Raw genomic sequence first — 13,219 nt, 5'->3', positions numbered from 1 at the left:
ATAGAGTTCCAGACCTTCTGAGTGAAAACCATTTTTGGTCAGGCTTCCTCAAGGGAGAGCAACAGTCCCTACCAGGGAAGGGACCTGATGCTCCTAGAATGAATTCAGGGAAGGGAAGTGTCCAAAATATCTCAGAAGATGGACACTGGACTCCAGCAAAGCTGGACTGACTGATTTTAGAGGAGTGAACACAAAGCCTTCCAAAGGAGAGAGAGGAACAGGGAAGGCGTCAGGAGAAATGGGCAAAATCATGAATTCTTCATAAATCAAGAACTGAGTAAATAATTGTACAAACAGCAGAAGTGAGATCAGAATTTACTAATGATTAAAGAAGCACAAGCATATACAGGGAACACACAGGCTGCTTAAGAAAGTTGTGGGTGCTCAGGATTTTTTGTTCTGTGTTAAATAACAGGTCAGACAGCTGTCTATACACTGGCCATGCCTTTTGAAGCAAACAGGAGCTATATAACGTCAGAAATACCTTACACAGAAGGCAGGGTACAAAGACATCAGGATAACACCAAAATTCCTCCAAAAAAAGCTTCCATTGGGGATAGCTTTCTATTTCTCTTTATCCACCACTTTTCTTGAACATTACTCTGAACACAAAGATTTACCTCCGTTTGTAAGGCAGCGTAAATACAGTTTAACAAAGACAGTAAAATAAATAGCAGTGTCTTAAAATAAGAGTTTTTCCCAGTTATCTCATCAAGTGAGACAAACGCTGATGGATGCCTTAAGGCTTCTTGCTTTCAGCTTCTGATGTTCTCAGTGCCCTTGGGACAGAATCGGTACTCAGCATCTTACTCATGAAAAAGTCATAGAACCAGAGAGGAAAGTAGCAGAAGATGCAGAGGGTCAAATAAGCCCCTTTGCCGGGAGTGTACAAGCCGTGGGGCCTCTTGGCCAGCAAAGCGTGCAGGATGGCACTCAGGACAGGAGAGAGGTCGGCGGCACAGTACGTGGGCATGTGCAAGAGGCAGGTCTTCAGCCCCAGGAGATAGTCCTCACCATAGTCCTGCCGTGTGTCTGCTGGGAGGTTCTCCACCAGCTCCTTCTCTTGCTTATCCCACAGCTCGGATGTGCCTTGGATACCTGCAGAGGGAATATCACAGGATAGCAAGTGCATTTTGGGCCAAATTTTAAAAATTCAAAAAAGATTTTTAAAGTCGGCATGTTTTTCTCCCCCCACCCCTCTTGCCATTCCGTCCTTATTCATTCTAGAGGCGTTTCTAATCACTATTTATTAAGAGATCTGAGTGACTGAGGAAAGACAGGCAAACTAAGATGAACAGGATTTACTTGGGCTGGCCAAGTGCTAATCTCCTCTTTCCCGAGTGACATTGGTATTTCAATAGCTACTTTCATGAAGGATAAGGCTTGAATTTGGCCAGATTTAAAAAAAAAAAAAAAAAAAAAAAGCAGTGGCCTTTATTGCCCATCATGAATTAAGCATTGCAAATAAAGAAAAATCTTTAAATATTTATTTAAGTCTCAAATACCAGGACTTGTTTTGATGCATGAAGTTTTCACCCAGAAGTCTGACAACAGCTAAGCACAGCCCTGAAGGTAGAGCCTCGGGCAGGTACCACTGACCACGTGGGCGCTGTCAGAGCCCAATGCCTCACAGGACCCCTCCCCAGGAGCGGAGGTACTCAAGGGAGCAGGATTTAATGAAAAAGATCATTTTAGAATCATTGAATGGTTTCAGTCGGAAGGGACCTTAAAGCCCATCTAGTTCCAACCCCCCTGCCATGGGCAGGGACACCTCCCACTAGCCCAGGTTGCTCAAAGCCTCATCCAGCCTGGCTTTGAACCCCTCCAGGGATGGGGCATCCACAGCTTCCCTGGGCAACCTGGGCCACTGCCTCACCCCCTGCACAGGAAAAGATTTCTTCCTAATATCTCATCTATTTTGCTTTTCATCAACATAAAAATTATCTCCATGAAGTCAGCAGGTCATGCTGAGTAGGCAGCCATGGGATTTGATGTTGTCCTCAGGTAGCTGCTGGACTCATCCACCTAGCAGGGACTTGTGTGTGACACCCCCCTGGTCCCCGGTTGGGACCTGTGTGACACCCAGCCTGCTTCTGGGTGGGTGCAGCAGGAGGTGAGCCTGGAACCCAGAGAGGCTCTGCAGAAAGTGCTCAGAGGAGTGGGAGGGGGATTTGGAACAGAAAGAAGCAGGAGCACCGCAGAGGGAAGGAGCGGGGAGGAGAGCTCAGGACTGTACAGAGTAACACCGACAGCAGGTACGCAGGAGGAGAGGCATTGCTGCAGACGCTTTGATGCAAGGCTGAGCAGCTGAATAAAGAGAGCTCTAACACTGAGAAAGGTAGGACTGACAGCAAGTCCTGAAGCTCTCATGCAGGACAGGCAACCTGTAACTCTCAAATCAACCACACAATGATGCTCTTTTTTTTTTTTTTCTTTAACTTCAGCAAAGCTAGAGCAGAGGAAAAGCACCAACTGCCTGAACACTGCTCCATCTCAAAGCAGAGCTCTCCCCTCTGCCCAGGAGAAAGGCAGAGGCAGGCAGTGTGCAGGACCAGAGGGAACATCTCTTGCAAAAAATGCAGATCTTAATTTCCATAACCAATGTGAAGAGTGGGCAAAAAGTCCAACTGCTGAGAATCACTCAGGGCCCTGTCTGAGGATGCTGGAAAGGGGCGAGGCAGAAAGAAATACCCGAAATGTCAAATACCAACCTGTTCGGAAACCTGACGGATGAATTGCAGCAACTTTAATTCCCCATTTGGAAAGTTCTTGCCTCATTACTCCAGAAAACATGGACAGAGCTGCTTTTGATGCGCCATATGCAGCGTACCTCGGCAGCGGAATGCCTCCTGCAGGAGCAATATAAACATGATAAAGCTCAACGGCGGCTCTTTCCAGCCTTTATTTTCGTGATTTAGAAGGAAGATTATAGTGCAACCAAAACTACGTGGCTCTCACTGAGGTTAAAGACAAGTCAGTGAGAGAATCATTTCTTCCGGGAGGTTAAAAAAAGCAAAAGTTGTAAATTAGCAGTTATCCTCAGTAACACCTGATAAGACACCTGTATGGCAGAAGAAATAAACTGTGTTGCATTTAAGGGTAAAAATGCTGAAAATTACGACTGTTGGTTCCAGAAACACAGATAATCTTTTAGTTCAAATAAATAGTGAAGCAATAGTTTAATGCCACTGTTCTTGTCACTAACACAAATTTCAAGCTCCTACTATAAACCACAGTTACAACACGGTAAGTAATCTCAATCCTACCTTTATAAAACCAATTTATATTCCAGCTAATTTCAGAAAGACCAGAGTGCAAGAGTGGGGAAAACCTCTGTGGACAAACGGAAGCCAGAATCGCACCCCTGAGGAACAGGACTCCCCGAGACCTACCATGGAAGCAGATACCTTGCCTATAGTTATATCTCATCTTCTCCAACCCAAGCTGCATTTGTTCAGATGGAAAAGATAAACACAGCCAGTATTTTAGGTGAATTTAAAATAAATACACATTTACAAAACGAAAGCTTGCAGAAAATAATCTCTTCCAATGCAGAGATTTCCTCTGTTCCAAAAACTGTCAGACTATCACTTACAAATCCAAAGACACTTTGATTTGAGCATCTTCCCGTTCTTCAGCCCCTGCCCTTTCTCCACAAGGATGCTGCTATCACTGCACAGAGCATCGCTGCCAGGTTTCAGGGCCATCGCAGCCACCACGGGCTGGGTTGGCACAGCGGGGAGGAGGGAACAGAGGAGGCAACCCTTCTCCTTGAAGCATGTCACTCCTTCTCCTGGCTGAATGGGCAGGTGGGCACCTCCTCCAGCATGACCTTTGTTTCAAAGCTTTATCTCAATGTATTTGAACCTTCTAAAAGAAAACACTTTGCTACAGGGGAATTTTCAGGTAAGCCACTGGTGCCGTTTATTGGGTTTTGTATGGCAACGACCAAGGCATCACAGGAGCTTCTGACACAGAGTCATTCCTTTGAATAAGTCAGACCAATTATATGTGAATTATTCTTCTCTATGCATCTGAATGAGTTTGAGTTTCAATTGGTTTGAGCCAATTGAATCACGTCCTTTTTCCCCTCTGAGGTCAGGCTAACCTCCAGTCCAGTCAAACTAGCTCTACACAGACAGGAATAGTCAGCACAACAAGACCATGCTAACCTTCCGGCTGATGTTTCACCAAAGGACCCTCAGACCCTGCATTAAGAGGGAGCTATTTACCCAACCCGGCCCGCATGCGAGAACATCTGTGCAAACAGCGATCGTTTTATCAGGGCCATTATCAGCTCCTGTAAGGGCAAATTATTCAGCACAGGGAAGCTCTCCATTTATCCCTGCAAGGCAGCTCAGGGATTCATGCCAAGAATTAAGACATCTGCCCCAAAACACCTAAAGTGCAAGCTTCCCTTGGGTGCTCAGAGAAAAGAGTCCGTCCTCTGCCCCTGTGCTTGCAAGGGCTGGTGGGCACCAGGAAGGTCCTTCAGATCATTCAGCCCTGATTTCTTTGTCAGCAACAAACCATAAACACAGGCTTGCAGATACAAAACATACTTGGGATTATAAAAAGAAAACAGAGGACAACAGTGTCAGAGCTAGACTGAGGCCATGTCCTCAACAAAAGCTGTGAGCACAAGGTGACACATTCCCAAGCCACCCCAGCAATACAGCAGGGTTCGGTTAGACACCAGCTGCACAGAAGTAAGGGTTCAAGCTGCCAGGGCAATGGAAAATTTGGGAAGCAGATGATATGGTAAATCCTTAAGATGTCTTAAACCAAAATACTTTCCAGCATCATGACATCCTGCTTCGAGCAGGTCTCATTTTCAAAGGGGCGTTCTTGCTCCATCAGCTGCTGGCTACCAGATACTGTATTACTTCGGTTCCTACATCTTAGCATCTCAGCTGTCCTCCTAGAATAGAAGGTCATGCTATAAAGGCATATATATATATAGTAAGCACAGGATCCAATTTATGGGACAAACTTATTACCACTTTGCTAATAAGTTAGGCTAAAGAATTTTTAAGAAGATATAAAAAATATTTTTAAAGAAATAAGAACACAGACTCTCTTCAGGTCCCAGGTGATTAGCAGCCACGCTCTAGGACTCATATTTTTAAAGAAATAAGAACACAGACTCCCTTCAGGTCCCAGGTGATTAGCAGCCATGCTCTAGGACTGTGCACCCTGGAAAGAACGACAGGATGCAGCAAAAAATAAAACTGGCTTCTGCTCTTGAAGAATTAAATCTCTCTCTTCAGCAGGTGTTTTATCATTGTGCTTTCTCACTCTAACTATAGTACCTGAGCCCTACAAGGGTGGAGAGGTAGAGGTGCCCAAGTCAAATATCCAACATTTGTTATAGACTGTTATGAATGGCAAATGTCATGAACTTACCCAAAAGATATTTATGCTCCAATTTTAACCCAACGTATTAGAAAAGGTTGAAACTTTAGGTTTAACCAGCCCGAATGGAAGGAAGCTTGTCTCTGCAAAAGGCAGACAGCTTTCAGGCATCTCTAGTGTGGTCCAATGACACACAAACTGATGTGGCCACAGCCTTCTACCAGAACATGTTATAGAAACATCTGTGATTTGTCACCTATCTTTCTGGAAGCTCACAAAGCGATCACTCATGGCATCTATAACACAAGATCTGAATTTTACTGTCTTTTCTATTACAGCATATTTTTAGCCATATTAAACTCTTCTTCTTTAAGGGCTGTTTTCTGGAAATAGTCTCCCAAACAAAAGAAAAACCTGCACTTATTATCTAGATATTAATTCCCTAGGTGTGTTGACAAGCAAGACCAACCGACACCTTCCTCAGCATTTTTGCCAATGAAGTTAGTTGGGGTTTTTTTGTTGCACCAGAAATTTGGTGCTTTAGTTCAGCTCACCTGCCATGCTGGACACGTTAACCAGCCTCCCTCGGGATTTCCGCAGCAACGGTAAGAAGGTCTTGGACACCTCTACAGCCCCAAAGAAATTCACCTCCATGCACCGCCTGTAAGTGCTCATGGGGAGCAGCTCACCATCAGCGGGGAAGCCCAGGATGCCCGCGTTGTTCACAACTCCCCAGAGTCCTGGGAAGAGGAGAAAGCACAGGGCTGTTATACAGCAGGAAATCAGCTCCATGAGGATTAAACTGATGAGCTGGATGGAGCCTCCAGATCAAAGCAGAGATGCTCTGCAGCTACAGATACACAGTACCCACCCCATGAACAGTCATCACCAATTTTGATATGTCCCAAAAGCAGGAGTTATCAATAGAAGTACCCTGACTGCTCAGACTGTGGTGGAGAAATGACCCACGCATAAGCCATGATGCAGCCAACAGTTAAGAGATGCACCTTGGAAGCAGCTACTTTAGTACTCCCATTATAATAGAAAAAAAAAAAAAGCTGTACCTGTGTTTTGCACCTTCTCTGAGACTTGTAGATAAGCTTCCTTGACTTGGGTGGTATTGGTTATATCCATCTGCAGAAGAGAGAGTCTCCGAGAACAGGTCCGTCTCAGTTCCTCAGCTCCAGGTCCATCCTTATCCAAAACCCCAGCAAACACCACAAAACCCAACTTATCCAGGTATTTAGCCAGTGCATGTCCAATCCCAGTGTCACTTCCTGAAAGCATCAAAAAGACACTTGAAAAAGGGATCTGTCCTAAACTACAATTAAAAAAAAAAGGCACACATTGGAAATAGATGCAAATGTAACCAAACAGATGATGAAATAAAGGCACTGAAATACATACAACAGTAAAAAGAATGGTTCAGATCTGAAGGTTTGAGGAGCTGGACCTGTGCATGTTCCACAAAGACTGATAGACCATCAGCTCATGCTCTACAACTGACAGACTTACTTCATACATACAGGGGAAATAAAATCCTAGATTGGGTTTATTCAGATATTCAGACTGAAACCTGACAACAAAAGTACCTAGGAAAAAAAAAAACCCACCAAGAATACCTATCTCCTGCAATAGCCATTTATTACATAAATGCTCAGCTCAAAATTCATAGTCAAGAGCATTTTGACTGCCACAGACTCATCTCAGTCATGCTAGATCTTCATTTCTGGGTTCTGCCTTTTAACCGGGGCTTTAGTCCTGAAAGGTGAAAAAAAATTAATTCCAGGTGACTTGAAAGAAACATGTACTAAATGCCTGGATCAATCAGCACACGACGTTGAAAATAATTACTCATGTTCTACTTAATCCTTTTTTTAAAAAGTGTTTTGGCATTTTTGAAGCCTGCAGATTGTGGAAGATGCACCAGAGCACCACATACATCACACTCAGCTTCTCGCAGCCCTGACCTGAAAGAGGAGAGAAAAACAACCCTGCATTCTTACAATTCCCTACAGAGACACTGAGGTCTGCAAACATCCCATAGACATGACAGATTTCTGGGTTTGGGGGGGTAAGGTGTCCTTCTTTCTCTTTTAGTGAAGAACCCTGGTTCTGGATCAAATCCTTCCCCTTTCATCCTTCCCAGCAAGTACACGGCCACAGAGCTACCTCTTACCTAAGTTTTACAACAGCTTTAACTTGGGAAGGGGCAGAGCACTCAGCAACGAGGGATGGGTGTAGCAACCCCAAGAAGGAAATCAAAAGCAGTGTTTATCTGTGCCTGCTGCTGGGTTTGTCCCCAGCTTTTATTTTTTAAAAAAGTCTGATTTGAGTTTCAGAGCTGTTATTGAAGTCCAGAGAAACTTTACCCTTCAATTCATAAAATTTAAACAGTAGTTAGGTCTCTGTAGGGAAGAAATAGAGAACCCCACCCTGCCCCCCCTTGCTTCTATATCAAAAATAACAATTTGTGAAGGATCATAAGATTTATTATAAGAAAGGCAGCCCCTACTGACTGTTACTGAATCGTTACCAAGAATTTATCATCGACTCACAGTGAGCATCACACGCTCCAAGTCACACATTGAGAATGAAAAGACCAAGTTAACTGGAGAAATCCATCCCACTGCACACAGAAAAACAGAAGCAGGAATTTTTCAATTTTCAAAAATTCAATTCCTGCTACTTTGGATCTTCAGGGTAATTTAATTTTTAGGGAAGCTGACTATTGGGTCTACCAAACTACACTAAAGCGTTGGCATGCCCAGAAGCTTTGGTTAAGGACACTGAAGCACGCACTCCCAGCAAAAGGATCAATAGAAACATTTCACCAATGACTGTAAGACTGCTCACATGCCCACAGCTACTCACATAAAAAAAAACATTTTGGCAACTGGGCAGTTTTCCCTTATCATGGTACTTCAGTGAACTACTGTCTTAAATGACTAATGCACAGCAGCACCTGTACAAAGGACATCCAAGGAGGACCAGAATGTTATTTGACAAAACCCAAGGAGAGAAGCAGAGATTACTTCATCCTCTGACCAAGAGTGATGGGGGGCAGCTGCCCAGAGCACAGCGGCACTCCTCAAGCCTGCAAGGCTGAAAGGGGGGAAAAACAAACAAACAAAAAAATCAGCATTTCCCATGAAGAGCTTGCCTCAGATCTTGTCTAAATTGGGGAGAATGACATCAAAATTGATTTCAAGGCACCTTGCACCTGCACACAGACCCATGCCCTACGGCTGGTATGGGGAAGAGGACTACAATGAGAGCAATTTAACCAAGAAATGTGGTGAGTAAAGCTTTCACTTCAGTTGATGGAGGGTTTGATTGATTGCATACCAGTCTGGATTCAACTAAAGATCAAGAAGAGCCTCCTCAGACACGACAGCTGCCAGAGGTGTCCAAACTTGCATTCTTCAGGAGAGGTACAAAGCACGTTCACTGGCTGGAATATACCCAAACATTCTCCACTTCCCTGTACTGCTCTAATTCAGATTCTCTAGAGCAGGTAAACTCTGACAAGGGGCTTTTTTTCTGAAGAACTGCAGTCTCACAAAAAGCAAAGGGATGCCCAAGTGCAAGGGTGGGAAAGGAGTGCTCCTTATTCCCCCCCTGCTGACATCCACCTTCATCCGACACACCTGCAGGGAGAAACCCAGCTGGCAGATAAACAGCCAGGGGAGAACTTGCTGCTCATCTTGTCCTCTCCTAACTTTTGTGTTTAACTCCCAATATTAACGCTTGCTAGGCAAAGCTAAATTATTGCCAGGTGTTCCCACAAAACAAATTGAAATTCTGCAAGAAATAACTATATAAACCAAAGCAACTTAATTCAGCTTTCCAGAGGGGAAAAATAGAAAATAAAACAAGAGAGTGAGTTAACAGTGCAAGAAGCAGTTGGCAGACACTCCAGTTTAAAGGTATGATGAACACAAATGAACAACATTTAAACTTTTAGAAGAAACAGGAGAAAAGCCATAAAACTACAAAAATGCCATCCCTGCAAACTACAAGTGAGTTTTGAGGAGTTCATAGTGTTAACAGAGGCTGAATTCATGAGCTCTGAACTTTCACTGCTAGTGAGGGAAATTACTCACTCCCAAATAATTTCATATATCGTTTCAAAGAGATGGCACCAAACCAGTGTCTTGAAATATATGCATGATATACACATTCTGCACTGTGTAAATGCTCACACCAAAAGATAACTGTACATCTGTAAAAAGTGCAATATATTCCAGTAAACGTAATGCATGAATGTAGTGTTCTCAGGGCTTCCAGAAATTAATGTCTCTCTTAAAAAATCAGACTATTATAAGTATTCTTATGCTTTTTGCACTACTAAATTTCACAAGTATATCTAAAAAGCTACTTCTAAAGATTAAAAGAGACACTAAAAAATAATAGCATCTATTAAGATGCTTTTCTATTTAATTTCAGAACAAATGTACCTGGAAAAAACATCCATAGCAAAGCAAACAAAATGAGAAAAAAATAAAAAAAAACCTTACGAGCATGCATTTCCTAGATACCTAACCCGAGGACACAAAAGTTTTCCAGCCCACTTATGAGAAAAACCAGTTTTTGCTTCCCAGAGCACATCAGTAGCGCCTTACCTGTGATGAGCACAGCTTTGTCGCCCACGGGCAGCAGCGCCCTGCCACCCAGGTACACACAGGAGACGAGGCTGAGGGTGCAGAACACCCCCAGCCCCCCAGCAGCACCCAGCATGTCCACACACAGCAGCCCCAGTAAGGGGGGCAGGAGGCTCCAGAGCAGCAAGTTCACTTTCTCTGCCAGGCTCCTCTTGGCCATGCAGAGCATGGTCACCCCAAAAAGCACGGTGACACCCGTGCAGACCCATCCAAGGGGGCTGCTGGGGAGAGCATCCATCAGCAGGGGTGAGAGGCAAACCCTCCCCCCAGCATGGGCTGGGTGAAAGCAGGTGTTGGTAAATGCAGCGGGTGTTATATAGGAGCAGGGGGTGGGGCAGAGCAAGGGGAACTCCGTTTAAAGGTTTGACATAATCTCACTTACCCTTAGCATCAGCAAGAAGCAGAAGCTTTCCTTTTCTTACCTTTTATTCTTTCTACCTGACAGCTCCACCTTCTGAACAATATGCTGCCTGGATAATGATTGACAGCACCGGGAATGGACATGATGTAGCAAGCGCTGCCTTCAGGGAAAAAATAACCGCTATATGTTTTGTATGTTTAAAGTACATTTTCCTAAATAGGGAAAAATAACAGTTTCCTTTCTGGGAAATAATTGGAATTTGCTGCTTAAAAACGTAGGGGTAATTTCAGTGGAACTGGTTTTTGACAGGCAGTGAGTCAGGACAGGGTTATCGACCCTCTGTAGTGCAAACTGTGATTAGTGTTGGGTTTTATCACATAGGGGTCACGCTCTTCTTTCAATAAAAAGCCCCAAATGACCTTCCCTGCTTTAGGGCACAGCTTTGGGTACCCCACCTTCAGGGAATACCTGTAGGTAACTGACATTCAAGGGGGGCTGGAAAGAGGGGATTGCTGGCTTGCCATTAGGAGCACTTTGTTAAGTGAACACATGTAACACCTGAGACAGAATCTTCAGCTGACCTCCAGTGATGACATTAATCTTAGGTTGACAGGAATCACTGGTTCAATACCCACTGCAAGTCAAAAAAAAAAAAAAAAAAAAAAAGGGCAATTGATTAACTATATTTGAGAGATATAACAACTACTGTGGCGTGCTCTGAAAGTTACTTAAACAATAAGAAAATATTTTTAAACCCATCCAGCTGAAAGGATTGAAATACAATGTAGGCAAATTTAACCCTGAAAATCCTGGCTATTTGGTTTGAGGGATGAGCTTAAGTTATCACACAACCAGCTAACACGATGTAGCTGGTCTTCCATATGAAAATACGCTGCCGACCTGTTTTATGTTAGACAGACACGGGAAGACTGAAGTGCAGGAGACACAAGCACATTTCTATCCCATTATGTCTGTGGGGTTTTACGGGATGACAAATCTCTTGAATATAAACTTTGCAGTCAGTGAAAATGTTTACATACCTCTATAGGCAGTCTACACTAGAGATGAGATCACTGTCTTAAAGGAACATCACCCTCAAGGTCTGCTTGTCATTCAGGGCTATCATGAACGCTCACTCACCCATCCTCACACGAGTACATAAAGTGTAAACTGTTCTCACTTCCCTTTGCCATTCGCTGCTTCTCCTGTTAGTAGCACGCTGGTTTCGAGGCCAGTTATGCCTTGTCCTCTGTTAAAGGCATCTTCTTAAAGATTTCCTTGCTTTCTCTCCCTAATTGGTCTTTATTGCATGATTTAGCACAAGTGTGCTGGCGTTTAGAGCATCCGCTCTCACACTTGAGGACAGAGTTGGAGTTTTTGCCCAGTGGGCAGAGGAGCAGAAGTGACCCCATCTAGCTCGATGTCCTGGCTCCCCTCCGCCTGCAGGGATGGGGCAGAGGTGGGCGAGGGGCCAAGCAAGGGTGGCCACTGTGCCTGGTCCCTGCAGAGCAATCTCCATTTGAGCTTCCCCTCTGCTCCATGCTCCCCTGACACTTCTCATGCTTGCCCCCTCCTTCACCCCCTGAATCAGAGCAGGAGGGTGACACAACACTCATCAGCACCCACAACACTGCAGAACAACCATGGGAAGGGCTGGTGCAGACTGATGTCTGAATTCATGTTGAATTTCTATTCTCAATAAAAAATGCAACCACCGAAGGCTTCTTTTAATGAGAAGCTGACCACCCTGGTGTGTGAATAAAATTATATGTAAGCACCTAGATCATACACACCCTGAGACAGGTTGCTGTTGGAAAGGAGAGTATGATCTAAAACTGTCTAAAAAATGTCAACTTGGAGTACCCACCCTGTGTACCCGCTGCATGTCCCCCAACACCAGCAGAGAGATTACTGCTTCAGGAGTTTTCAGCACAATTAGGTAATGAGACACGTTTTATCATCTCATGCCCACTATCCATCTTAAGAAAGCATCTGCTTTCCTCTCTGTCACTCTGGTACGTCTCCAGTTCCCACAGCTGCACATTAACACCAGATTGCGGTTGAGTTTGCATTATTTCCTATTTCTCTGTGCCATGCCTACGCATCCTATGAATATCCCTCTTTATGTCACCTCCTTCCTGACAGTTTTGCTGGCAAAGCTGTGGCTCCTCTAAACTATCAGGGTGTTCCTTCAGCATGACAGGGGACTCGACAAGGAGAAGGGATTTGAGCTAATTGTTTTTGAGCTGAGCTTGACCTTCTACCTTTACCAGGACATTTGCCTTTCTCCCCAGCTTTTCAGAGCCCGTCCCTTTATGCCCTGGCATTCTACCTGCTCTACACTGAAGCCTGGACACTGCTTCCATGGTCAGCCCATGTCAATGCCAAATACTAGCAGAGAAACCATTCAGACCAGCCTCATGGCTGAACCCTTCTGTCGGGCCACTACTTACCCGCCATGAGCACTTCCATCTCTGTGCATGTTTCTGATGTTTCTAAAAGGGACCGATGTTTCTGTGCCCCACTGTGTAAGTCTCGTCGTGCCAAGTGACAACTTGGAAGGTCAATTACAGCAATGGCAAAAGAAGATGTTTTTCATGGAGAGCGATCCTTCCATGGTAGTCTGCAATGTGAATGGTTGGGCTCTACAGGACCTCTTGAGTCCAAATCCAGCTTGTTTTTCTCTGAACTCTACAGTTGCATCATCTTTCACCCTGTGTAGTATCACTGAAGAAGACCATCCAATGTATGGGATCTGTACCACAGGCATACACTCATTAACCTATGTTCTCATTCTTTAGGCACAAGCACTTTTTAAAATTTACCTCCTTCCCATTTC

The 13,219-nt window shown here is 44.3% G+C and overlaps 1 protein-coding gene across 1 annotated transcript; it reads right to left on the bottom strand.

Moving 5' to 3' along the window:
• Nucleotides 1-739: 739 nt before the first annotated feature.
• HSD17B2 (hydroxysteroid (17-beta) dehydrogenase 2) lies at nucleotides 740-10,257 on the bottom strand. The gene is made up of 5 exons (XM_010082222.1): nucleotides 9,981-10,257; nucleotides 6,420-6,632; nucleotides 5,910-6,095; nucleotides 2,712-2,849; nucleotides 740-1,098 (listed from the first exon to the last, which is right to left on the bottom strand). Exons 1-5 carry the CDS (start codon nucleotides 10,255-10,257, stop codon nucleotides 740-742), a joined length of 1,173 nt encoding a protein of 390 aa, XP_010080524.1.
• Nucleotides 10,258-13,219: the final 2,962 nt, after the last annotated feature.

Source organism: Pterocles gutturalis, unplaced genomic scaffold, assembly GCF_000699245.1.
Source record: "Pterocles gutturalis isolate BGI_N339 unplaced genomic scaffold, ASM69924v1 scaffold18554, whole genome shotgun sequence".
NCBI lineage: Eukaryota > Metazoa > Chordata > Aves > Pterocliformes > Pteroclidae > Pterocles > Pterocles gutturalis.
The sequence above is the reverse complement of the archived record's forward strand: the minus strand, read 5'-3'. Positions and strand labels throughout refer to the sequence as shown.